Source organism: Callospermophilus lateralis, chromosome 2, assembly GCF_048772815.1.
Source record: "Callospermophilus lateralis isolate mCalLat2 chromosome 2, mCalLat2.hap1, whole genome shotgun sequence".
In the NCBI taxonomy this organism is placed as follows: domain Eukaryota; kingdom Metazoa; phylum Chordata; class Mammalia; order Rodentia; family Sciuridae; genus Callospermophilus; species Callospermophilus lateralis.
Genome location: NC_135306.1, coordinates 101053661 through 101080158, shown reverse-complemented (window position 1 = coordinate 101080158; position 26498 = coordinate 101053661). Strand labels below are relative to the sequence as shown.

Here is a 26498-nt window from a genome sequence, read left to right as displayed (position 1 = left end):
TAGGCAGACTGGGCCCTGTGGATGTGGAGAGCAGCCCCCACCCACACAGAAACGCTGCTGCAGTACGTCCAGGTGCAGCCCTGTGGGCAGTGTGCGGAGGGAAGACTCCCTGGCTGGGTACCCCCAGCTTTCCAGAGAGAGGGGATGCTGACCATCCTCTGCCTTCGATGGCTCATCCTCTCCCAGGCTGGCCATGGATGAGAGTACCCTGTGGCTGAATGGTGGAGGGTCCTGGACCTGTGTTGTCTGAGTCAGGTTCAGTATCCCTTTGGGACACAGTTTGGGGCGATGACAGGAAAGTAGACTTTGGCATTAGATGGGTCAGTGTTTGAGTCCTGGCTCTGGCAGCTAATACCCGTGTGGCTCTGGTCAGTTACTGGCCATCTCAGAGGCTCAGTTCCTTGTGTCTCCCTCTCCTTCCTTACCCAAGGCCCTCACTGCTGCCCCTGTGGAGGGTCGTCTGGCAAACTCATGTACACTACAGAATACAAACATTTCAAAAGAAGACCCCAGGAAGAAAGCAAAGGGTAACTCCAAGGTTAGGGGTAATATTTTGGGCTGGGAGAGAACTAAAAAGTCTTTCATGTGACTTCCCCCAACTCCATATTACTGACTACCTGCTTTTATAAGGTTCACCATAGGGCAAAATTGCAAAAGCCGAATGTGTTCAGGGTGAGATGGGTACAGGTGGGCACCTGGGTTCCCTCTCCTCTTTATGGGATCCTCTTCTGGAGGCTGACTCTCCTCACCTCACTGTGAGAGGGGCCCTCCTGTCCTACTATGCCCCCACTCTGCAAGAGGTCCCCTGGGGTCAGGGTGGTGGACTCACCACGCCAGAGCCCCGCTTCATCCATACGATGGTCAGGGACGGGTTGCCAATCCAGGCGCAGCTGAAGACTGCATCAGAGCCCAGATCCACGAGCAGGGACTGGGGCTCTGTGGTCATCCTGGGTCCAACTGTGATGGGGAGGAGGAAGAAGAGAGGCCTCAGGTGGGCTGGGGAGCTCCCGCGACCCTCCTGCTGCCCCCCTCATTGTGACAGGAGGAAAGGAAAGAGCAGGGTATTGGGCCATCTCAATCCACTCGGCCCATTCCTTTACCCTTCTGCCTGGGCTGAACCCCTGGGGTCTGGGAGTGAGATTGGGAAGTGAGAAGGAGACCCCTGTCCCCCACACTCAGCCTTTCTTAGATCCACAAGAAGCAGGCAGTACCATCCCTAGAAAATGTGCTTGAAGCCATGTGCTGTGGCACACACCTGTAATCCCAGCTATTTAGGGGGCTGGGGCAGGAGGATCGCAGACTTAAAGTCAGCCTGGCAACCTAGTAAGACTGTGTCTCAAAAAAAAAAAGGTCTGGGGGCGTAGCTCAGAGGTAGAGTACCCCTGGGTTCAATCCTCAATACTGAGAAAACAAATAAACAACAACAACAACTAAGAAGGGACAGAAGAGAGCTTGGTCCCTTTCCCTCTCTGTGCCAGGTGATAACAGGTGAGAAGGCAGCTGTTCCCAAGCCAGGAAGGGAGCCCTCACCAGAACCAACCGCACTGGCACTCTGGTTTCTGTTGTTTAAGTCATCCAGACTACGGTAATTTGTTATAGCAGTCTGAGCTGGGTCATTCTGAAGATCAAAATAAGCATGAAGCCCTAGACAAGGAAGCTTTTTGCAAAGTACAATGCACTGTACACTTGGGAAGCATGATGTTTATGTTGCATGCAATGAATCCAGCCATGGTTCCTCCAGCCAGAGACTACCCAGTGCTGCTCATGCAGAGAAGCTCCCAATTTCTGTACTCACAATAGACGTCCACCGTGCGGCTGAGGTTGGTGCTGCCCAGGGCATTGGTCACCTCGCAGGAGACAGGCTCTGAGAAGTACGTGTAGTCCACGGTGGTTCTGTACACCTCCCCAGAGGCCTCCTTGATGATCTGGCCCCGCTTGGCCCATCTGCAACAGAGGCCAAGGAGCTGGGTGCATCTCGAATGCAAGGCCATCCCTCAGGGAGCTGGATGCCCTCATCCCACCAGAAAGCAGCTCTCTCAGGGGCTGTCTCTGCACAGGGGTTATTTCAAAGGCTCAGGGAGGAGTTGGACTTGCACCCTCCCATAGGTCATGTAGGCGGTGGGCTTTGGGGCCATAGTCAGTGGCATTTGACAAGTGGGTTATTCTGGAGGGAGGTATCTTGGTTATCGGGCTGGCCAGCCCATCTGCCGGCTAGACCATGGACAACCTAACTGTCGGACACCAGATAGCCTGGCTGTCCTGCTCTGAGCTCTGTCATAGGCCCTACCCTGGGAAACAGTGGAAAAGGGGTATGAATCTATGCCCTGGGAGTTCAAGGTCTAACGATTACATGCCTATGTACCAGTGTGCATGTAGACACACACGTCCCTACAACACAGAGAAAACTGAGGCCCCAGGAAGTTTGGTTTTTAAGCACAGTGAGATGTGGGAGGGGTGTGAGGTGCCTGTCTGTCCCTCTCTTCCCACATGCCCCCCTCTCTCAGCTCTCAGTCCTGACTCCTGCTCTCAGGGTGGGGCCCTTCTGGTGCTCCTGCTCTCCCTGGAAGTCCATTCAACCTCTCTCCCAGGGTTGGCACTTGCTCCGATTCCTCCTCAGCCTCTGCCCTCTCACCTGCCTTTATTATTACAAGGTCACATCTCCATCAGCCCTGATTTAGAGTGGGGGGCAGACAGGAGTTTTCTCTCAGATGCCAATCAGTACCACAGGGAATGGAGGTGGCAGAGACTGACTGACCCTGGGATGGCAATTGCTGCATTGGACCAGCCACCAGGTCCCTTCTATGTGTCTGCAGAGCTGCAGCCCCACAAGGGTACTTGCATGCATCGGGAATGTGTATGCATGTGAGCCTTTGCACGTGGGTATGAGCATGTACATGTGTGTGAGTGTGCACATGTGCGAAGGTGGGACCTTTCCTTGCAGATCTCCAAGGAGAGAGAGCTCACCGCTTTCCTGGTATAATCAATCCTATTGAGGATAGCAGTCCCTCTCTTTGAAATCACAGAATTTCTAACCAGGTTCCTCCTATTGTAGCTCAAGGCTGCTTTAGGGCTGTGTCTTTCTGAAGATGGAGAGGCTGCTCAGCCTCCACCTTGGTGCCCTACAGCTACGGCTCCCCTATGGCTGCTGGCTGCTCTCTTCCCCTTCCTGTGCTCTTGGATCTTTCCTGGTACTACTGAGTCCCATCTCCTCCCTCCCCTCCATCAGTTCTTGGCCCAGTCTGGTCTAGTCCCGAAAGGCACCACTTCTGTGCATCCCATGGAACACCTAGGCTGGCACCACGCGGTTGTTATCTTGAATTAATATCGGGTAATTATTAAGAACACGATTAATAATAACAATTATGGTTTAACAACAAGAGCAAAGCATAGCTCCCTGAGAGCTTAAGGAGCTTCCCAACAAACCATTATGAGTTATTCATGAATCGTTTCAATTCCTAAGTTTAATTTAATGACCAGACTTAATAGTCAGGCACGGCCCCTGCCTGAGGTGGATTAATTCAGTTTCAGACACACAGTCGGGGATCTGTGTCCAGACCCTATTTCTTCTACTCGGCTGAAGCAAGGGGGTTGGAGCAGTGGGGAGGGCAGGAAGAAGCTCTGCTCTACCCAAGTCAGGCCCCTGCTTCTGGCTGCTTTCAGCACCAGGGGACTGGGGCTGAGGCTGGGGCTGGCTTGGGGCCAGGATCACCGAGTCTGATGAGCAGGCCCAGGTTTTTTTCTTCCCCAGGGCCTCTCGGAGAGGTTGGGCCTTTTCTGACGGGCCCTTAGGGAGGAGGCTCTCAGAGTTGTCACAGGAGCTGGCTGTGGGGGCAGGATCCTCAGGAACCCAAGGCCAGGGCCTTTTGAGGCGGTACCCCTCCCTCCACTCCACCAGGGACCTCTGCTGCCATCTTGCTCACCCCGTCCAGCCAGTCTTCCCTCCCCCTCTTCTTCCCTCCCACACTAAACAGCCCTCTGAGGGGCCCTTTCACAAGCCCCAAAGCTCTAACCACTGCACTCCAGCTATAGCTTGGGGTTGGAAACCAAAGAGCCCCCACCCCCTCCCTCATCCCTTCCTTTTTCTCCTGTTGGTCTGTGGCTCCTTTTCCTCTTGGGAGTCGGAACATTCTAGTGCATCTGCTGTTACTTCTACCGCCTCTCCCAGCCTCTCTGAAATGGAGTCAGCTTAAGCCTTTCCCAATCAATGTCTAATTTGGTCTGAACAAATGTAAGAGGATTAATTATTTATATCACAGAATCAGGAGGCCTGGCATGTCACAGCCCTCACGTTGGAGCATTGAACAGCCCTGCGCTTCATCTGGGCACTGCCAGCCCCCCATCCTGCTGTCTGCTGGAGACACACAGAAAAACCTTCCAAAGAAAAAGCCCACAGCACCTCTCGCCCCAGGTCCCTGGGGGCAGCTGAAGTAACAGCCTCTCTGGCCAGCCGTGCCCCTTTTGGGATGTTGGCATGGGGGAGGGCCAATCTCTAATTTCAGAGATTACAGCCTTTTAGGTAGACCAGAGAGGAAGCAATCAAGACGAATCAAAATAAAGAAACAAAGATCCCTGTAATCGTGTCAAAGTCAGTTGGGAAAAATCAATGTACTTATGTGATGGGATTTGCTTAAGGCTTTTCCCTCTGGGTTCCAATGCTGCATCTAGAAGGAGAATTTGGTGAGGTCTTGTGGGGGTGGGGAGGGGCTGAGCAGGTGTGGGTGAGCTCAGGTGCCTGTAGGTGCCCGCAGCCTCCTCTCTCCACAGCCCTTCCACCTCCTTTGTTTTGCAGCTCAGCCTACCCGGACTCTCCTGCCTTTTCCTGGGTGCCAGAGGGCTCCCCCAAAGCCTCTGGAATCCTGGAGGGAGCCCAAGCCTGCACTTAACATGTTTTCAGGGCGCTTGGCTAATCATGAGGGACAGTGATGAATAAGAACTAGTGCCCCTCCTGCTCCTCTATACACGAGGGTCTCGCTTGGGGTTCCCTGAGCTCCAGAGTGGGACAGAGAGGAAGGGAATCCCACAGGATCCTAGTGTCTAGGGAAACCTGTATGATCTCTATGTGTTTATTAACTTTTTATTTGAAAAAATCCCAAGTTTCAAAATGAGAGAAAAGTTACAATATAGCCCCGTTAACTGCCATCTTTTCTTTGCCTAGACTCACCAGTTTTCACGATTGACCACATGTGCTTTATAATGACCTTGTCCTTATTATCATTGGTCTTCTTGCTGTTATTTTAAGTGGGTGGCCCTGGCAGTCAGGTTCAGCAGCCTCCTTTCCTGCACATTTGCATCACCTGCCACGGTGTGGGGTGGCCTGCTGGCAGAGGCTCTATCTTCTGGGTCTTGTCCTGCTGTGTGTCCTGTCTCTGATCACTAAGTACTCAGATGACCAGGATCTTGGCAGTGACAAGAAGTGGAAATTGGAATCTGTCTGTCCCTGTCTCTGGGATTCAGCAGGCATTTGGGGTCCGGTTGTGAAGGTGAATGGGGTAGGGGTAGGTCCTGGGTTGGGGCTCTCTAGGTAAGAGGGGCTGCCCTGGGAAACTGGCATTATTAGAGTTTTCTGGGCATGCCTGGTATTTGGGACCATGAACTCAGGGATGGGAGCAGACAGAGGAGAGCAGCCCAGGCCCAGCAGGCCTGGGGTGACAGTTCAGAGAGAAGGAGTCTTGGTTTTTCCTTCTGGATTTTTAAGTCACTTCCGGACAGATGCCAGATCCTAGCCATATCAGACCTGCCTGCTGGACCTGAATGGGTTGCACAATTTCTGGGAGCCAGGGGTCCTTGGCTTGGAAGGGACCCTGAAGGTCACCTGATCTTACTGCATCCAGGGTAGGGAAGGGTTAAATCAGGCAGGGCAGATGGGTTTTCATCCTATTTTAAAATGTCCTTAGGGAAAGGTTCATGCCCTTCCTGGGTTCCTTGTTCCCAGGCTGCTTAATTATCCACGCTGCAGGGAGCTGTTCCTTATGTGCAACCCGAGTCTCCACTGCCTCTTTGACCCATTTCCCTCCCTTCTGCCTGCTGGGGCCGTGTTGCCTCCTGTCTCCCCAGTCCTCCACTTCCTAAGGCCGGATGCTTTCCTAGACTGAGACCATTATCCTCCTTGGCATTTTCTGAGGCTGCAGCTTAACGACCAAATCCATGGCAGAGGTGATGCCCTGGGCCCTGCCATGGAGCCCGGGCTGGTGGGAAAGGACAGGGCTGAGTTAGGGCATTGGTGAGTATCACAAAGGAACATCCAAAGGAGGTGAGGTAAGTATCCTCAGCCTGTATTTGAGGAACTCTCAGATCACTTAGTTTCTGGAATCCTGTGTGGCGATGCACATAGGTGGGGAGGCTCCCAGAGGAGCAGCTCTGGGCCTTCAGAGATCGCATCCATCAGATGCACATAAGGAGCCCTAGTTTGATGCCATGCGCTGTGCTACATGCTGAGAGCCATAAGTGACTAAATTGCAGTTCTTGCCTTTAAGAAGCTCTGTTAAGAGGCAAAGATACAAGTGAGTGAGATCCTGTTTCAAAATAAAAAGGGCTGTGGATGTAGCTTAGGGTAAAAAGTCTCCTGTGTTCAATCCCTAATACTAAAAAAAAAACAACCCCAAAACAAAAACAAAACAAAACAAAACAAAAACAGTGATGGTTTTATCAATGTTGTGGCAAGAACACATGGGTCCTGAGGCTCCCACTGGACCCTGAGCAGTCAAACAGAGTCTAGTGACTCTCCTGACTCTTCTGGTGTGTTTTAACTTTTGTTCCTGAGCCTTTCTCCTTTTCAGAAATACTGAGGAACCAAGCTGTTGGAACAAGAAGGGCACAGCATCCTGCCTCCTGTGGAAGAGGCATGCGTGCTGCATGAAGGAAGGGAAGAGTCCACTTGGCCAGCAGGTGGGTGGGTGTGAGAGTTATTTGATTACAAGGCTATCTGGACACCTGCAGTGAATCACGCATGGTAGCCATGCATGGACGATAAGTGACATCCTACGCGACAGGCATGGGGTCGGGGGCTGAGGTCAGGCTGTGCCTCCACAGCAGTGATGCTCACCTGTACTGGGTGACAGCTGGGTTGGCCTTTGCAGAGCAGTGGAATGTGACGACGTTGTCCTCCAGCACCGGCTGCGGTTCCACTGACAGGTTGACAAGTGGGGGGTCTGCAAGGAGAAGAGATTCTCTTGAGGACGGGGCGGAGGGGGGGGTCGTGGAATTTTAGGGCAGAAAGACCCTCTGGAACACAAGGAGGTTCAGGCCAGAGATGCCACCATATGGGGCCCTCAGAATAGCCACCATATTTGAGGTCTTCAGAAAGAGGGGCTCAGCAGGAGGCTCCTGCTCCCTGGAGGTGCAAACCTCAAGGGTCCTGGGGGACCTTGGCCCCTCTGTGGATTCAAGGCCTGGTATTGAAGTGAATGTCCCTCAGGGAGCTGCCATTGTTTGGGTCCCAGGAGCATTCTGTCCAGCCTCCAGCTTCTGGACAGAACAAAACACTTTAGGAAGCAGAGGAGAAGCAGGTGCAGGGTTTGGGGGAGTGTGGACCCCCAGCTCCATTTCAATAACAGCTTCCTGTCTTTGAAATGTCTGTTTGTTTCTCTCTGTGTGAAGGTTCTGGGGCATCTGGTAACTTGAAAGTGGCATTTACAGCCTTTCATCAGCATGATCATCTCCACTGAGTCCTGACTGGTGTCACCAGTTCCTCAGCTCCCAGGGCTGGGGCTACAGTTTTCTCATTTGACACGATAAGAAGCCAAACTCTGAAGTGCTAAATGGTGGGAGGTGGAGGAGACAGAAAGTAAGAGAGAGAGGGAGAGAGACAGGAAGACAGGAACCAGCGACAGCAAGACACAGAGAGATCTGCACAGACGGTTTGGGAGGCAAGCAGAGTGGCATGGACATTTTGGAGAGACAGAGACACAGAGGGTGACAGAGACCTGGGAGAGACTACAGAGAGGGACAGACAGACAGAAACAGAGAGGAGGGATGAGAGAGGCAGAGAGATAGGTACAGAGATGAGGGAGGGGAAAGAGAGGGATAGGTACAAAGATGAGGGAGAGAGAGACATGGGTGGACCAACAGACTGACAGACACGGATTGAGAAATGCAGAAGAGTGAAAAAAGGAGATAGAAACCTAGAGAAGCAGAGAGATGGACAGAGACAGACAGACATATTTGCAGCGATGCATAATCACAGGAAAATTTCACACTGAAAGCAGAAAAGACAAAGGGAGACCCAGCAGGCAGAGACAGAAAATGACAGGGTGTTAGGAGAAACTCCAAACAAAATAACAAGAAATAGAGAAAAGGGAGAGGGAAAAACAGACTTGAGAGGTGGAAAAATGGGAATAGAGTTTGAGGGGTCTTCAGCAGAGAGTAAGAGAGGTGGAGATCAGCCCACAGATGGCCTCATGTCAGCCTGGCCCGGCCCTGCTCAGGGGCAGCTGCTCTTGACCTCCTCCAGGCTGGGTCACCCTGCTGCTGGGATCCCATAGCTCCAGACTCTGCCCCGCGTCATCTGCACCCCAGGGGAGAGGAGGCCATGATCCAGTGCTCGACCCTCTCCCTTGTCATGGCCTGCAGGCCATGCTGGCTTTCAACTTTAGGCTGACTTAAAGGGCACTTCAGTTCCCACGTGCTAGCCAGCACCCTGGGCTGCTCCCCACCAGCATGCAAAGCAAATTGTGAAAGGTCATGGGAGGGTTGGCTAGGGGGTTAAGCCCAGAAAAAGAAGTAAGGAAGCCAGTTCTGTAGAGGCCATCAAGAAAAATACTGATCACTCTGATTCCCTGTGAGAGGGAGCACAGGGAAAAAGGCTGTGGCCACTGGGTGCGGGCACCTAGTTGAGGCAGGTGGGGTTCTGAGACCCTGCAGCTGTGGAATAAGGCTGGAGGTGAGGTCAGGACTAATGACCCCCATGCATGCTAGTGCCATGTTTCACTGCCAGTGTGGGAACATAGGTGTTGGCCTGTGAGGTGTCCACTGGACTTGTTAGAATCTGCAGATGCTGGGGAGAGAAATCCATGATCTGAGCAGTGGGTAGTTTCCTATGCTGGAAGCCTATTCTCATAATATCTCCTAGTTCAGGATGGGAACTACATAGCTGGGAAGCATCTGGTGCAGGAGCAGCTGGTCTGCTACCTTTTTGTGGGCAATTACAAGGTACTGTTGGGAGGTGGTGGAAACCTTGAGAGGCGGGCCCTAGTGGGAGGTCTTTCCATCATTGAACATGTGCTTTTGGCGCGGGTGGGGAATGCTGTGGGATCCTGGTCTCTTCCTCTTTCTTTCGCTTCCTGGTTATGAGGTGAGCCATCTTGCTCCACCATACTCTCCTGCCATGATATGCTACCTCGCCACATACCCAAAACAACAGGGTCAATAAACTGTGGACTGGAACCTCCAAAACTCTGATACAAAATCAACGTTTCCTTTTTTATAAGTTGATAATCCCAGGTATTTCTTTTAGTGGTGGAAAGCTGACTAACACAGGTGGCTATTTCAACCAATAATGCAAATGGTCACAAAGATGTATCTAGCAAGGAATAGCCATGAGAACTCTCCTTCCACCTCCCAGGACCCTCGCCCACCCACCTAGAAAATCCTACATCCTCTCCCCAGCTGCTGCCCACCAGCTTCGAGAGCAAGGCTGAATCAGGCAGCTGACCCTCTTTCCATGCAGGGCTGGTGGCTAAGCGGATCACCTGTGGAGATCCAGAGGGGAGGTTGCACCTTGCCGTGGAGAAGCATGTCTGGAGGCATAGGGGTTTGGTGATTGTCATTTGGACCCAATATGCAGCTGGCCCGTGTCCTCACATGATGAATTCCAATACTGTGAAACCAGCTTTTGTTTGAGGAAGTGAAGGTGTCATTTCAATAGAATCTAGGAACCCACCATAGAATTAGGGGAGAAATTTGAGGGATAGAAGGCCCATCCCTTAGCTAAGTGTCCTTTACAAAGTGTGGGCTCTTGGGAGGCAGGGGAATGGAGCCCACCTGTTGGAGGACCCTTCTTTCTGCCTGATGCTCCACCACATACCTGCCATTATCAGTTTAGCCCGTGGAGGCCTCTCTTCTGTTTTCTCCCTTCCTTTCTGCAATATGTTTAGTCCCCAGCCTGTCCTGAAGAGCCTCAGGAGAGCAGTCCCAGGAGGGCTCCACACACACATCAGTTTTACCTGCACACCTCCACTCCAGACTCAGAGATGCCCACGTCCCTTCTCCATTCCTCTCCCGTCTCCTCTGGATGTGCAGGATATGAATTTCCAGGAGTCTGCCGAGCTCCCGAAGTATAAATAGTTTATGTCATATCCAACTATTAAACATGATTTTAATCCCACTTGTGATGTCGGCTGCATAACTTGCAGGAGGGCAGCTTTGATGTAGCTAGTGGAACTGAGATCACATTGAACAGATGTTACAGCTGAGAGTCTGTTAGTGTTTCTATCAGCAACCTGCGTGCCTGTGTGTATGTGGGTGTGTGTGTGTTTTCAGGGAAAGTATTACATGGAGGAGGGGGAGGGAAAGAGAAACTTCATGACTCAGTGATTTTATAACACATCCATTTGAAACTTGGCAGCTGGACATGGAGTCCAGATGTGGCGAGGCTTTGGGGGTGTTAAGCTTTCTCTCCCATTACTCAATCTGGGGGCTTTGTCTTCCGTTGGGTAACATATAAAGACCAAGGGAAACAAACAACAAATGTGCTTTTGCTGAGTCTGGATGCTTCTTGGTTGACTGAGAAAATGAGCAGGTTTGCACAGGCGGCTCTGATCCAGCCCACGGTGTCCACGGCAAACAGTCGGACGCTTACAGAATGAACAAATGAATCAATGGAGGAGGAAGGAGGAGGCGGAGGGAGCTGTGGGAGAGGCTGTGCTTTTGCTTGGCAGGCACTTATAAACACCTTCTGGTTATGGGAGATGGATCCAGGGGCAAATGGATAAAGGCCTGTCCCCTGTTAGGGCTGGGGGAGGGGGGCTCCCTGGGGAGTGGCTGCCATGTACCTGTGGGCTGTTTGTCCTAATGCATTGGCTACAATGCTCCTAATGAGTTAGGCATGGTGCTAGGGGCTGACGTAAGTGATTTAATGAAATTCTCACTGCAACCTCAGGAGGTAAGTCTGACTACCACCATGTATGAATAGGGAAACTGAGGCACAGTGTGAGTAACTAACCAGGTGAGTGTCACTCAGTAAGTGGCAGATTCAGTATTCAAACCAGGAAGAATGCCAAGCCTTAACCACTAACCTCTGCTGCTTTGGATGGGCCCTTCCGGAAACCGGAGACCAGGGTTCTGAGCCTGACCTCAGTCATGATGCCTGCCTCCTGATACAGTTGAGATGTCCTTGGAAGCAAAGTCAGGCAGGGCCCAGAGACCTGGAGAGGCCCTTGACATCTTGATACAGACCCCAGAGCATGTGCAGCCTGGTAAATTGATCCTCTTGCTGGAGTGCGTCTAGAGGATGTCTTTGTACAGCCGGGTGGGCTATTACTATGATGACTCTCTTGTTGCTGGGAGAGGTTCTTCTGGGTGTTGGAGAGTGGCCTGGAGCAGAAACACTGCTACTTCCCCCCTTCCCTGCCAGGGTCCTGGCTGCTGTCCTGGGAGAGCCAGCTAGGTTGTCTGTTTTGTATGGGATTCTGTAGCTGGTATAGGTCTCCTGCCCAGGGCTGGGGGAAGGAGATCAGGGGCTCCATGCAGTGGCCACAGATATTAGGGGGCTTGGATACCTTGTGCCTCCCCCAGATCTGGCTTTTATCTAGAGACAGCGAGCTCTTCTTCATGGTCAATCCTAGAGACATCATTGGTCAGATCAGACAAGAAACCCGAGTTGGGGGTGGGATGTGAAGATTGACAAATTCAGGCCTGCCAAGCTCGGGAGTGGTGGAGCTGTTCTGGCTGTCACGCTGTCCAGCCCAAGAGCATCTTGCCTCCTCTCAGAGCTGGGCCTGTGCTCCAAACCCCAGTTCACTGGGACAGAAGCAGGTGGTGCTGAGAGCCAGGGCAGGACTAGGGCCAAGAAATGGAGGAACCTCAGGTGCAAAACTGAAGGAGGCCCTCCCTCTCAGGACCCACCCTGTACTTACACCATCAAGGGAGGCCTTCTTAAATTTTGTGCCCTAGGCACCTCCCTCCAGCTTCCTGGCCTTAGGCTCAGCAAGAGCTCTGCGGCTCTCTACTCTCATTAATGAAGAGTGACTGGAAGAAGTAGCCCTGGGGTGTGCATTGTGGGGTCAAGGGGATTTTTAGTTGCTGGCAAGATAGTGAAGATAAGCCTTCCCAAGAACTCCACCATTCTCTCCAGGCATGGGACCTTCCTGATGTCTATAACCATTTCTTTCTCCCTCTGGAACCTAAGTGGGGTCAGGATGCTGGCAGTGAGGGGGGAACTTCTGCTCTCTGGATGCCAAGACCAGGCTCTAGAAATCCTAAGGCACAGCTCTTGTGGACTCCACATCCCTGGGGAGCCACATGATGCCCAGAGTCAAGAACCCTTAGACAAGTCAGGGCTGTTAGGAAGTGTTGTAAAGCATTTCTTCAAAAATGAGTGAAGTGCGGAGGAGACCATGAATGCCAGCCTGCAACTCCGGCCACGTCACTCAGCGTCTGTGACTAATACATGCTAGGTCACCAGCATGTAGTGGCATTATGTTCCATGGCAGGGAGGGCATCTGAGAGGGGAGAAGTCCACCTTTGAGGGATGATGATACTTTAAACCTACCCTATACTGGTCCTGTGAGTAAGGCCTTGTCGAGCTCCTGGGGCTTACAGGCACTTTAGGGGGATTTTTTAGGGGACATTTAGGGGTCTCCTTTAGGTGGCTTTTGGGATGTGATGCTGGTGGATCTTAACAGCATGTGATTGTTGATATCAACGGTAATAGCCATACCTGCTGAAGGCTGACTCGGAGTATAGAAGTTGGGCTATCAGGGTGGGCTCTGGAAAGCTCAGGTGCCTGGCCCCCTCTGTGGCCTTGGGAAAATCAACCAACCTTTTGATGCCTCACTCTCCCCAGTTAGGGACCACAGTCATATTTCCTCCAAGTGCTGTTGTAAGGACTAAGGGAGACAATGCATGCAAAGTATGAGCTGAATGAACACCCATCCTTCTTCCTCTTCCTCTTATCCCCTTGACCAACCCTTGCATGAGAGTGGCTCTGTAGACCCTCTCCAGGGCACACGGCTATGACCCATTCTGGACCCTGAGTGCCTGTCAGCTCCTAGCATCTTTGCCTTGGCTCCCTTTCCAGCAGGCCAGTGGGGCCAGCTGCTGACTGTTGACGTGGATATAGAGTGTGAATGTGACTCGAAGATGTCCTCTGCAGAGGACTCTCATCTGTGCTTCACATGACAATAAGAACAAGATAGTCCTTTGTGCCCATTCACACAAACTGGCCAATCCACAGAGCTGTCTGGCTCATCCTCTCCCTTCAGATGGCCCCAGCCGTGGGCAGGGGTACAAGGTATTTCCCATCCTGGGCCTGGCCAGGCCAGGTGGGGCTGCTCAGTACTCACGCTGGATGTCGATGGTGACTGAAGTCTCCTTCCCCCCAGGGATGGCTTTGTTGGTGGCACGGCACACGATGCTCTGTCCATTCTCTACATCACCGGGGGAGATGAAGAGGGTGCTGACGATGCTCTCACGCTTGCCATCGCGAAGCAGGGTCTGGAGGAGGAAGGGGAAAAGGGACAGAAGGCCCCATGTCACTGGGCTGTGTTGGCCTGGGTGGCTCAGGGCCCAGCTCAGAGAGGAGAAGAGAGAGCAGTGATGGAGTATGTGGGTGTGTAGGTCAGCTCAGGAGACCAGGGGGTTTCAGTCTCCCTGCAGAGCTGGGGGTGGGATTACTCTTGGTTCCCTGGCATGAGTGCTGGGCTGTGGAAGGAAAAAGCAACTAGAAATATTATTATCATGCATGAAAATCGGCCTGGACTTGTAAGCTAAAAGCACAAAAGAAATCAGGCTGGGGCTAATGGAAATCAGGCTTCAAGTAGGTTTTTATGTAGAAATGAACTGACATCTATTTTGCCTCTGGTGTCAGGGTGAGTCTTAGGTCTGTGTGGAAAGCAAGGAGGTGGTTTGCAATGGGTGGCTGCTTGTGGCCCCTGAAAGGTGACGGTCTGCAGAAGGGAATGCGACTGGGGGCATGGAGGTAAGGACAGAGCTGGGTAGGGAGGTAGGCAGAGTCAATGCACATCCAATTATTTCCCTACATAAGCCCTTTTGTCTTTTCAAACCATTTCCCTTCCCTATCTCATTAGAGCCTCCACCAAATCATAGCAGGACAGATATCATTATTTTCCATCTGACTGGGGAGGAAACAGGTGAAATTAACAGAGGAGATGGAACTTGACTAAACTCACACTTTGGGTTGGTAGTGACATAAAGACTAAGGTTGTGCAGTGGGGAACTGTATCCCCAAATTCATGTCTACCCAGAAACTTACACGATCCCTTGTGGAAATAGGGTCTTGCAGATTAGTTAAGTACTTATTAATCTCTAAGGTTTGGAGATGAGATCCTCCTGGGTTTAGGGAGGGTCCTCCCTAAATCCAATGACTGGTGTCCTTTTGAGAGGAGCAGATGACACAGAATCAGAGGCGACCATGTGAAGACAGAGGCAGAGATGGGAATGATGCTGCCACATGTAAGAGGAGCCGCCAGGGCTGGATGAGACGGAGAGCCTTCACCTGATTTCTGACTTGTTGGCCTCCACAGCTGTGAGAGAACAAAGCACTGCTGTTTTAAGCACCAGAATGTGGTGCTTTGTTATGGAAGCTCTTGGAAACCAAGACAAGTCCTAAAGCCACTGGTCCCCTCTCTTTTGGGGCCATTGGTGTTTCCCACTGGATCAAAATGCCATTCTGTCCCTAGTTCGCTCATCAGCCCTCCCCTGTTCCCCTTTCTAGCTACCTCCCCATCAGTTTGGGGCCCATTAAGGGAGTCACATGCTGGGGAGGGTGTCTGAGTGGGAGGGTCACGTTAGGTAGAAACTGGAGTCTCTTCATCTTTTGAAGACTTTCTGTCCCATCCTGGGAGGGGCTTCACTTTGGAAGGGGTACTGGAAGCAGCTGTGCTTTGCCCCAATTGGGGCCAGGGAATAGACGACTCTACTTCCTCAAAACCTCCCAAGAAATAACAATGGGGTTGCTTCTCATTCTCAAGAGCATTATCTTTATTTTGCAAGAGAAAACTGAGCAAGAGGACCTTACAGGGCAGAGAGTAGACTGGTGTTTCAGAATGAGTGACCCTGTCTAGTCTCCTAAGATGCCAGAGGTCAGTTCCTATGACTTGGGCCTTGCAGGTGGAAACAATTACTGATTCAGTACTCTGGAGGAGAATGGTTACTGAGGTAACTAGCAGAAATCTGTGGGCTGCTGGAATCTAGTCTCAGCTTGGGGTGATCCTTCTCAACACGGGGCAAAGCTTGTGACATCTGGGACAAGGAGAACCTAGCCTGAGCCTCAGTCTAGATCAATGCATCACTGGGTATAGTGGTGCATTTCTGCAATCCCAGCAACTTGGGAGGCTGAGGCAGGAGGATCTCAAATTTGAGGCCAGCCTGGGTTAACCTATTGAGACCCTGATTTCAAAATTAAACAACAACAACAACAACAAAACAACACATCCTGCTTTGGGCCAAGCCAGACTATGACATTCTAGGGAGAGCCACAGGGCAGTAGCTCTGGACTTTCTCCTATACTGTACACCAGCCAGGCCTTGGTGGCCTGAGGACTCAGCACTTTCTTTACTAGGAGGCACTGGTCCTGGGCACAGGGACCAGAGGAGAAGGATGTGGCCAGTCCTAGCAGACAAGGGATCAGGCCAAATAGCCCACAGGGCCAGAGTCTTCAGGTCAGCCTCTGAGCCAGGGTGCTTGACTGAGGTCCAAAAAATGTCTGGAGGGCATATAATTTACCCCCCAGCTAGAGCCAGCACCACAGCACCACGCTGGCTTGGGGCTGTTCAGCAAACCTCACTGTGACTATAAATAGCTCAGTGATAATAAGAACAATTTCCTGGATGAGAATAAGACCTGGGGGTGGGGTGAGGGGAGGAGCGGAGGAGGGGACTGCATTGTTCTTCTCACCTCCTTTCTTCTGAGGTGCTAACAAGGGATATTTATATAACTTTGACTCTGCCTGGGGACCCCCCCACTCCAGTTGCTGGACTCTGGGCGTGGTGGCAGGGAGCCTGTGTGTGGGTGCCAGTGGGAAGGGGCAGGGAGGCTGGGCTCTAATTAGGTCTTCTGACTGCTTCCCCTCCTCTCCAGCCCAGCATGCTCCTCTGCCTGGGGAATGATGATTAATGACATATTTACTGTGTCCGGGCGTGTGCTTTCTGGGAAATACAAATTCTGGTTCAAGTTGTTTGTTTCACCTAATTAGAGAAAAAGGGAGATGTGTTCATTAAACAAAGGAGAAGGCAAGGAGAAGGCGAGCACCCGGGGCTACCCCTGTCTGTACCCTATCTGTACCCAGGTTTTCTCCTTGCCTCTTTTCTTCTTGATCTTTTCACCTCTCCTGTCTTCTTTCTTTTCTTTTGCTTCATTTCTCTTTTATAAATCTCCCCTGATTGGCACTTTTCTCATATGCAAATGAAGCCTTGGGACTTGGTGGCCTTGAAGGTATCTTCCAGGTGGAACATTCTATCATTTGCTGATTCTCCTCACAGCCCACTCTCCCGCCCCTTCCAGCCCTGTGCCCCTCGCCTCCCCCTCCTTCATCTCTTCCCCTCACTGAACTTGCTCTGGGGATACACCTCAGACACTGAGCCCCCCACCTTGGACTTCAGAAACCTCCACTAGCATGCAAATCACCCGGGGGTGGGGGCGAATTATTAATTGCAAGTCACTAGCTTCTGGGGCCACCGCTTCCCTCCAAGGCCTCCCTCCAGCTCCATGGGTGCTAATGTGCTGCCAGTCTCCAGCCTCCTAGCTGTCCTGGCTGATTCATGTGACTGTGATGGCAATTCCTGGGGGGTCCATGTGCATGCATAAATATGGACCCTGGCTGGCGCATGTGCAGCATACACACCATGCCGAGCATATATCATGTGCCCAGGAATGAGCATGCCAGGGTATATTTCTCCAGGGCTGGGTTTTTCTGTCCTTCACCTGTCTGCCTACATGTACCTGTGCACCCGCCCTCCCACAATCCCTGAGGTCACCCAGTAGACATTTATCTCTCTGGTTTCCCAGCAGTGATCTGGGAGGCTGGACTGTGGGGGCAGATTAATACCCTTGGGGCAGTTGCCTAGTGTGGGTGGCAGTGGCTGCTTTGCTCCTTCCAAAGCCACCAGGCCTCCCAGTGGGCAGTGGAGAGTCAGGCTGAGCCCTCAGATATGGGCAGCCTGGAGGAAATGCAGTGTGTGGGTGTCCCAACCCTGGTACTAAATCTGGGCTGCTCATTGATATGCAAACTGCCTGGAGAGGCCCTGAGCAGGCCTGATTGCCTGGCAACAGGGCCTCCTCTCTGCTCCCTCCCCACTCACCCCCCCACCTGCTGTGTCCCTTTTTTTTTTTTTTATCACCCCTCTGCTTTCCCTGGTTATGGCTGCTTGGGGATCCATGTGGGCCTATTGTCACTTGGACTGTATGTATGGGTAAGGTATAGCACTGCACAGGGCCATTTGCCCCAGACCCTGCATCCAGCTTTGTGCCCTAGAGCCAGAAGGGATGCTCTTCACAGAAGAGGCCAGGAAAAGTGGCTGCCACATGACTCAGGTGTGTTAGAGGCTCTAGGCCTTAAGCTGGACAGATGGGAAAAAAGATGATGGTGTGACAGATGGGGAGGGTTGCTTAATGGAGAGTGAGAGGCCTGGGGGCTGCGAGTCTTCACCCCTTTTCTGGTAGCTTAAGCTTGGGGCCAATGGAAGCCAGTGGTGGGCCGGCGAGTGGCCTCTGGGGACAAGCAGGAGGCTTGAAGCTGGAGGAAACAGAGGTAGCACTGGAAGATGGTGCCTCAGGTCAAGTGGCTCTCCAGCCTGGCTGGTCCTTACACCAGGATCAAGGCCTAGTCCTCTACCTGGATAATAGCAGGTAGGGCGGGAAGCTAACTCCCAGGGAATGGGGGAGGTTTTCCTCTGGACTCGGCCCATTCTCTTCCTTCCTTTTCCATCGTCTGTTCTTCCTCTAGGATTGTGGATTTGCTGGCGTTCCACATGAAGGTCATGTGACCTCCATTCTCCTACCAGGCCCTGAGAAGCAGGAGGACAAAGGAAGGAGCCTGGCTGTCCCAGATGCCTGGGACTAGGTGTCTTGGAAGAGACATGGAGGGTGCCAAATCCACTGTCCCATCCCCAGACCACCAGGAGAAGCATCACCAGCTGGGTTGGTTAAAGGGCCAGAGGACCTTCTTTTCCCAGGCCTCCTCCTGGGAAGGGGCTTAGTGTCCTGCAGGGATGAGGCCCTTCCTTCCCCTGCTGGTCACATGGTGGAAGAGCAGAATTGACTAGCAATCTGGGGACTTTGAAACCAGGGCTGGTTTTTATGAAAACGAAGCCAATATGATAGCTATGATTTTTACAGTTGTCTGACCCCTGGAGCTGGGGAGCTGAGGTTGGGGCATGCAGGCTCTGGGGGAAGGGAGCCCACAATAATACAAATATTTATAGAGCCCTTACTCCTTGCCATGCTCTTTACAAGGTCTTCTCAATGCATATTTTAAATCCCTCGGCAACATTAACATGTGTTTGTGATCATTATCATTCCATTTTTCAGTTGAGGAAACTGAGGCAGAAAGCTTAATATGTGATGGAGTCCAGGTTTGAACCTGGGTTTGTAGGACCCTGTGGCCCGCTGTACTCTGACTGGAGAGCTGCCAGCTGCCCTGAGGGATCTTTTCTGTGGACCTCGGAGCCTGCTTTCTTTGTGTGTACTTGTGCCTGTCTCTTTCTCTCCTCTCTCTCTCTCTCTCTCTCCTCTCTCTCCTCTCTCTCTCTCCTCTCTCTCTCATCCTTTGATCCCCCAGCCCCTCCTCTGGAGCTGCTCTGCCTTTGGAAATGAGACATAGCATTTGGCCTATGATAATGGACCTTGAAGTCTAGAAGGCTCTGGGAGGGAAGAGAGCCAGGTGTTTCCGGGAAGAGTGGTAGGGCACTCTGACAGTCCCTAAAGCCCACACCACATGACCCCTGCTGTACTCTCTGCCTCTCTCAGCTTGCTCTAAGTTATAGATCTGCAGCTTGCCAGAACTGGAGCACCTTTCCAGGGCCTCTGATCCAACCCTTCATTTTGTAGATGAGGAACTGGAGCCCAGGGAGTGAGTTTCCTGAGGTTGCAGTGCAGGGAGTGAACCTGGCCCTGCTGCCTCCTGCGGCTTTCTGTGGCCACCTGCTGCCATTCCCTTCCTGGGATTCTACACAGAGGTGGGCTGGGGCTGGGCTTCATGACCACATGAAGAGACTGTGCAGGACACAAACCCTGGGAGGGCCAGGCTGGCCCAGCCTCAGGGAGGGACTGAACCGGCACCCACACTGGAAGGAACACCCCCTCCAACCCTCCCCCTCCTTCTCTGGATGATCTATTTCCCGTGTCATATTTCTGTATTTCATAATATAATAGGGTGGCTCCAGCCCAGGATGCGAACAGAGGATTTATCTCCCAAGAGGCAGCTTCCCCCCATGGACTTGTGCCCGGGAGAAGGCATTGGTCCTGGGAGCTGGCTGCCGGCTCTGAGTGGCAGCCAAGCTTTGATCAGCAGCCCTGGCATGAACCTTTGGCAGGGTAGTCAGTTTTGGATGGGAAGGACACATTCTCAGAGGAGGGACAGCCTTGCCTCATATCCTCTGCTTATGGCAAAAGCCTTTCTTCTCTTTCCAGGATCCATGAAGAGGAGCCAGGGGTGGGCTGGGGCTGGGGAGCAAGCCGAGCACCTCCCCACTCTCTGAGGCTGTGGAGGAGAGCCCTGGGGTTCTGAGAGCTTCAGAGGCCATGGACCCTGACACAACTTTTGGGTGGGCTTGTGGGGTAGCTGCCCATCTGTTGGAGGCTATTGGGGAAGAACCCAGGAAAGAGACAGGCCTGAGTGTCAGGGGACTGTGGCTTCATCCTGATGCTGGCCACTGTACAGTGAGAAGAGGACACAATTCCTTGCAATTTTCTGTCTCTAGAAAGAAAAGCTTAGATCCCCATCCTTTAAGGTCCTCTTCATCTGAAAGGTTCCAAGTATATTATGCCTATAAGAGAATCTATGCAGTCTCCTGGAGGGAAGTTTGGTTGGGGCTGTTTGAAAAGGACTTAGGATTTTGTATTTATTCAGGTAGAGTGAGGTCAACAGAAGAGGAGGTTACTGCCATTGAATAGAAAGTTTATTACTCACAGTTCCCCAGAGGACGGGGCATGTCATGCCACAACATGCCAGGTAGGGTCACATGGGGGAAGAACCAGGGTCAGTCAGGGGCAGAGGGAGGGAGAGGAGCTGAGCCTGGTCTTGGCTTGTGTGGGAAGGAATGGGTGGGGCAGGGTTAGGCAGGCAGCCCAGCAGGTTTAGGTTTGAACAACTTGAATAACTTCAGTGGGTCTGGGCTATACTTAATACCCAAACAAAATCAAATCTTGAGTACTTTATAAAAACTAGCTCCCACTGGTTTTTAAAAATAGCTCCCCAGTGAATCTTGGACAGGGCAGAACCTGCTTTACCTGGCAGCTCTGGAATAGGGATATGATCCTGCCATGTGTGACAATGTTTTGAAAGTTTGGGGCCCTAGGATTAGCTAACTCACTAACAACTTCCTTTGATATGCAAACCAGCCAAATCTGAGCTAGGATGCCCAGTTGTCTAGGATGCCCAGTTAAATTTGAGTTTCAGATAAACAGTGCATTATTTTTTCAGCATAATCATCAGTTATTAATACATTCCATGCAATACTTATTTGGGACATAATTAAAACTAAAATTTTACTTATTGTTTTTCTGAAATTGAAATTAAATTAGGCATTTTTTTTTTCTGAGTCCATTTAGGCTACTGTAGCTGAATACTAGGTGACTTGTAAACCACAGAAACTTATTTCTGACAGTTCTGTAGGCTGGGAAGTCTAAGATCAAGGTAATTCAGAGTAGGGAGAGGGCTAGACATCTGGTTCCTGTATGGTAGTTTTCTCGCTCTGACCTCACATGGTGGAAAGGACAAGAGCTACCCCTTGGGCCTCTTGTGAGGGCACCAATCCTATTCAAAAGGACTGGACTATTGTGACCTAGCCACCTCTGAAAGGCCCTCCTTCCTAAGTCATCCCTTAGGGGTAGGAATTAAACCTATGGACTTTGCAAGGCCAGCCTGGCAGCCCTAGATCCTGGTCACTTCTGACCATGAGTCTCCTCTTCTGACCATACCCTACTGTAGGGTTTTCACCTTGTTCAGCAATTGCTTTAGGAAAGAGAGAGAGAGACAGACTAGTGGCCCGGGGGTGGGGGACATGGCGTGAGAGAGAGAAAGAGGCAGAGCAAGACAGAAAACATGCAGAGAGAGATAAGGGCAGAGAGAGATAAGGAGGGAGAGAAACGAGAGAGAGAGAGAGAGAGAGAGAGAGAGAGAGAGAGAGAGAGAGCGAGAGAGAGCAGCTCGAGGGAGAGCTGTCCTCTCTGCCTCTGAGCCCTCCCTGTCCTTCCCCGCCCTGGCTCACCTTGGAGTAGGTGGCCCCGTTGATGACTTCTCCCTTTCGCAGCCAGATGATGGAGGCGGCAGGCTTGGCGTTGTCCGCGTGGCAGGTGAGGTTGAGGGGGTCCCCTGCCCGCAGGCTGATCACAGGCCCCCCTAGGATCACAGGGTCATCAGGTGGCACTGTGGAAAGAGGAGCAGAGAAGTTAGGCTGGGGGCAGCCCCTTCCTCCTTCCCCCGGGGCAGCCAGCTGGGTGAGTCCTGTGGGGAAGATGAGAAACAATGATTAACCACATCACCAACAAGATCCCACGGATTATGACAATAGCTGCATCAACAGCAGTCCTTCCTGACACATGCATATCTGCAGAGGACATGTCAGTTTATCGTCTGGTCCAGGATGAGCACTGAAGGGACGCGGCAGGTGTCCTCCTTAGTCTTTTAGATTTGGAAGCAGAATGGTGTGGCCCAGACATATCTGTGGTTTCTTTCTTTTTAACTTCTTTTTAAAAAATCAGAGTGCTATCCCACCTGTCTCTGATTTAGTCTTCACAACAGTCTTTCAAAGCAAACACTATTATCCCAGTTACACAGATCCAGGAACCAAGGCTCAGCAGGATTAAGTGACTTGGTCAAGATCACACAGCAAATGCCAATACCTGGCAGAACCAGGGCTGGAAGCTATGCCCGTACCCCCGGAGTTCAGGCTGGTCCCTTCCCTAGCAAGGGACAGGTGACAAGGTGATGTTTCAGGGTGGAGACAGCTCTCCAGAGCACTGTGCAACCCTGGCATTGGCTGAGCATCCCCAGAGTCAGAATGAGTCTCTCCTGCCCTGACTTTTCCACTGTTTGTGATTGGTGGCTGGAGGTCCCCACCATGGGACCCAGAATGCCAGGAGAAGAAGAGCACTGCAGTGCCCCACTGTGAAGAGTCCCTGTGCTCAACTGACATTTGCTAACTCTGGTGTGTCACACCTTTGGTCTCATGATCATCATGGGCTATAGGTTGAGCAGTTTTGATGGTGGACCATTTTATCATTTAAAGAAGAGGCCCAGAGAAGTCAAGTGACTTGTCTAAAGACACAGAGCCTCCTTCACTGTGCTCATGGACACACTGAGGGTCTCAGGACTCTGTTTCTCCCTGGACAAGACACAGAAAGGGAAGGGCTCATTGGAGACCACCTAAAGCCACTGTTTCTTGAGGAACCTGTCTCCCTTCCACTTGGAGGACTGGGTCAGTTGGCTCTGGAGTGTAGGAGGGGCTCAGGGTCTCCCCTGACATAATAGAGGTGTGAGCTGTGTGTGTGCTCAGTGAATGAAGGGGTAAGTGGATGACTGGGGCTTGGGGACCTGGCACAAAGGGTGTTCCTGCTCAGTTGTTAGAGGAAGGCCATCCTTCCACCTAGAGTCTGAGAGAGTCTGTGCTTGTGGCTGTGGGTCTGGGAGTTCTTCATGGGGGACTGTGTTTTCCAGCATTAGTCCTCAGGGTGGCTCCCAGAGTTTGCCCACCTGCCATGTCTTCTGGGGGCATTTCCCTGCCAGCCACCAGCCATCCGTCCTTCTTTTCGTCTACTCTGGCTTCTCTAAAACCTCTGGGAGGGCTCCACATGGGGCCAGATCAGTACCCAAAGCATCAAACCCTCGGGCTCATTGTTCACCCGCTCCCTGCCCAGCCTTGGAAGAGGACTGACCTGGCATTAACCACCCAGCAGTGCCACTACTTGAGGAAACCAACCCCCAAGGGCTCCCAAGATGGGACCACTGATCCCCTGGCAGCCAGCCCAGGACTGCAGGATCCTGGCCCGGGAAGGAAGTCAGCCTAGTCCAGCGCTGCCTGGCCTGGGTTCTAAGCCAGACCTCCCCAGGGGAGCCTGGAGCTGCCAGGTTCAGAGGAAGCAGGCGGGTTTGGGCAGGACACAGCCCATGATCGCCCACCCCAAACCTCTCATTAGCCCCCAAGGACTCCTTGGTGTGGGCGTGGCCGCGGAGCAGGCGGGAGGCTAATGAGGGCTTTCCATCAATGGCTGTGGACTAGCTGCCCAGCAGAAGGACTTCATCTGCCTGCGATGGGGTGGGCCTTCCAGCAGGGAGAGCTGGGACTTGGAGGAGAATCCAGCCCTCATCCTGCACAAGGCCAGGGCCACTGCCCTTTCTCTCTGTGATGGCAGCACCCTGGCTCCACTGGGCACCCTCAAGGAAGAGTCACACCTGAGCTGCTGGGGGCCAGGGAAGAGCCACCTGGAGCTTCTGGAACAGAATGAACTGGCCCAGCCTCGTCTCCTCAGCCTCCCCAGTGGTGAACCAAGGGACATGGATTTCAGGAAGATGTCAGGAAGGCTGGCTCCTCCCTGTGTTAGTTGTCATAAGTATAAAATGTGAAGGTTCAACAGAGGACGTGGGAAGTTCTCTCCAGCATCGACATCCTCAGTCCTTTTTAATATTTCAATTAGTAAAAGGGTCTCACTGAGTTGCTTGGTGCCTTGCTAAGTTGCTGAGTCTGGCTTTGAACCCGGGATCCTCCTGACTCAGCCTCCTGAGCTGCTGGGATTACAGGTGCGCGTCCCCATGATCCCCATATGTGACCTTGCTTGAGAACCAATCTTCTCTGGGCTTTCTGCTCAGGTGCATAGAACTATACTACTCCGATCAAGGTGTAAAGGCTTGCGGGAGGGGTCTTCCCCCCAAAACCCAACAGTGAGGCCTCAGCCATTTCTTCTTGCTTCTCTTGTGTTGCCTTTCAGGGATATTGGATTAGAGGGAGTGCGGATGAGGGGAGAAGGGAGTGGGGGCTGTTGTGGGAGTTCTCAGGCGAACACACACACACATTCACACACACAAACATCCACCCTCAGAATGGGTCCTGATTACATCTTCCCAAATAAGTGGTTATCATGCTGGTTATTCATGTAGCCATGCATTATTGATTGGCCTTCGCCTCGCTGCACACCAGATGGGGGTAGGAGGGTGTGGGTAGGGGCTGGGGCAGGTGGGGGTGGGGATGGGTGAGGAAGGAGGATGTTTAGGGACCAGCCGGCTGAATAGAAATCAACAGTGGCTCTTGGCAGCTGTAGCTCAGATGGGGGGCGGGGGCGACTCATTACCTCTCCATTCAGACTGGGGCCCAGGGCTGGGGCAGCTGGGAGGGGAGGAAGTTGTGGAGCAGCCCGAGCCTGGAGATGCATTATTCATACACCCCCCTCCCAGGATTGGTTATTATCCTGAACCACTATAGCGTTTGGTCTCCTAATTTTTAATCACAAGGAAGGTGGAAGCGTTAGCCTTTTTGTGATTAATCCGGAGATAAAAATAGTCGACTGTTTTGGTGTTGTGCCTATTGTCAGTCAGGAAGAAAAATTGCATTAACTTTTGAGGGACGGAGGCCTGGGGGAGACCTGATGTTATCTCAGGTAGAGTGTGTGCCAGAGCTGGACACTGGCCCTGAGGGAGGCCACACCCTGCCTCAGCCGGGCTGCATGAGGAGACGACAGCACCCATCTAGTTCCTGGGGCACTACTTAGGAAAGGAATAAACCATTCCAGAGAAGATTCCGCCGTAATGGAGGTGGTGGCTCTTTGCATTTTACTGTCTTGTCATCTAGGATTTGGGCAGAGGCTGAGGGTCCCATCCCTGCTCTTCCTCTCCCTGATACCTGCTGTGGTGGGCAATGTGGGCCATCTGTCTCTCTCCCTGTGTGTGCAGGGAGCTCCTGAAGGCTTTCTTATAAGCTCTGCTGCCAAGCACAAGGGGGTCCCTGTGGAAGGGTGGGGTGAGGAGACACCACACAGCTCAGCTCTTCACTGACAGAGATGGAAACCGAGGCCAGAGAGCACAAGGGGCTGTCCCAAAGTTGCTGGTGAGTGAGGTCGAAGAAGGATGAAGTGGTCTTGGGAGGTGCATCCTGGCTCCAAGCGGGGAGGTCAAGCTTTCACCTGTTTTGTGAACTCAGGTTCTCACTTCCTTTCTACCTGAACAAGATTCTGTTGCTAAAATTGTCAGAAACGACCGCCCAGCCCTGTAGCTCTAAGGAGTGCTCCCATGAAGACCTGGGGCATCGGCATGTGGTGAGGGGTCCTTCCCATAGGACAAGACAGAGGCCAGACAGAAGGCTGGGGTCAGAGGCCTCTGCTCCATTCTGGAATTGCTGTCCACTCACGGCCTCTGTGCCCAGTGACTGCACAAGGGTCAAGCTCGTTGACCTGTTGGCCAACCTTGGCCGAGCAGCCTGGGAAGACTCTCTGTGGACAACACCACAGGTTTCCCCAGAGTCCACCTGGTCACTCAAGTGGGCCCTGCCTGGGTTTCCAGAAATTCCTCAGATGCTCTGACAGCCCAGATGTTGCATTTCCACAGAAGTCCCCTCTGGGGCACAGTTGTGGCTTGAATCAGCAGTACTGACAGGGCAGCAAGAGGTCAGCTTGGTCATCCTCCTGCCTTCAGACAGCACAGTGGGGAAACTTACAGACGCTTAGCCCTTTGTAGAGCAGGGCTGGGGCTCCAACAACTAACAGCGCATTCTCCACAAAGCGTGTGCAGAATGGCCTATTCAAAACCAGAATCTAGTAGGGCCCTACTTTGCTTCGAGGGTGCCCCACTGCACTTGAACTTCTTGATGCTGCCTGCAAGAATCCATACCCACGGTCCTTGCTGCCCCCAGCACACCAGTTTGTTCCACCTGCTTCTCGCTTCCCAGGTCCTGGCCCCATCAGCTGTTCTGTCTGCTGAACAATCAATCTCCTCCTTTGCCCAGGGCGTTGCCCCTGCTCTCTGTCTATCTGGCATGCTTTTTTCTGCCTTGGTCCTGCTGGCTTCTTCCTATTGATCAAGGACCTCCTTGACCACCCTAAGCTACAGCCCCTTGATATCTCTTCATTACACCACCCCACTTCACCTCTCCCATTACTGGCTTTATTTATTACCTGTG

General features: G+C 52.3%; 1 protein-coding gene across 1 annotated transcript in view; it reads right to left on the bottom strand.

Annotated features, from left to right (window-relative positions):
- The window catches only part of Kirrel3 (kirre like nephrin family adhesion molecule 3), a 126642-nt gene that overhangs the window by 19467 nt on the left and 80677 nt on the right, over positions 1-26498 (bottom strand). Inside the window, exons 5-9 of the mRNA XM_076841599.1 lie at positions 21603-21760; positions 13500-13650; positions 7043-7148; positions 1796-1944; positions 830-957 (exon numbers count right to left, since the gene is read on the bottom strand). Of these exons, the coding sequence (XP_076697714.1) occupies positions 830-957; positions 1796-1944; positions 7043-7148; positions 13500-13650; positions 21603-21760 (692 nt within the window). The remainder of the gene's footprint in view (positions 1-829; positions 958-1795; positions 1945-7042; positions 7149-13499; positions 13651-21602; positions 21761-26498) is intronic.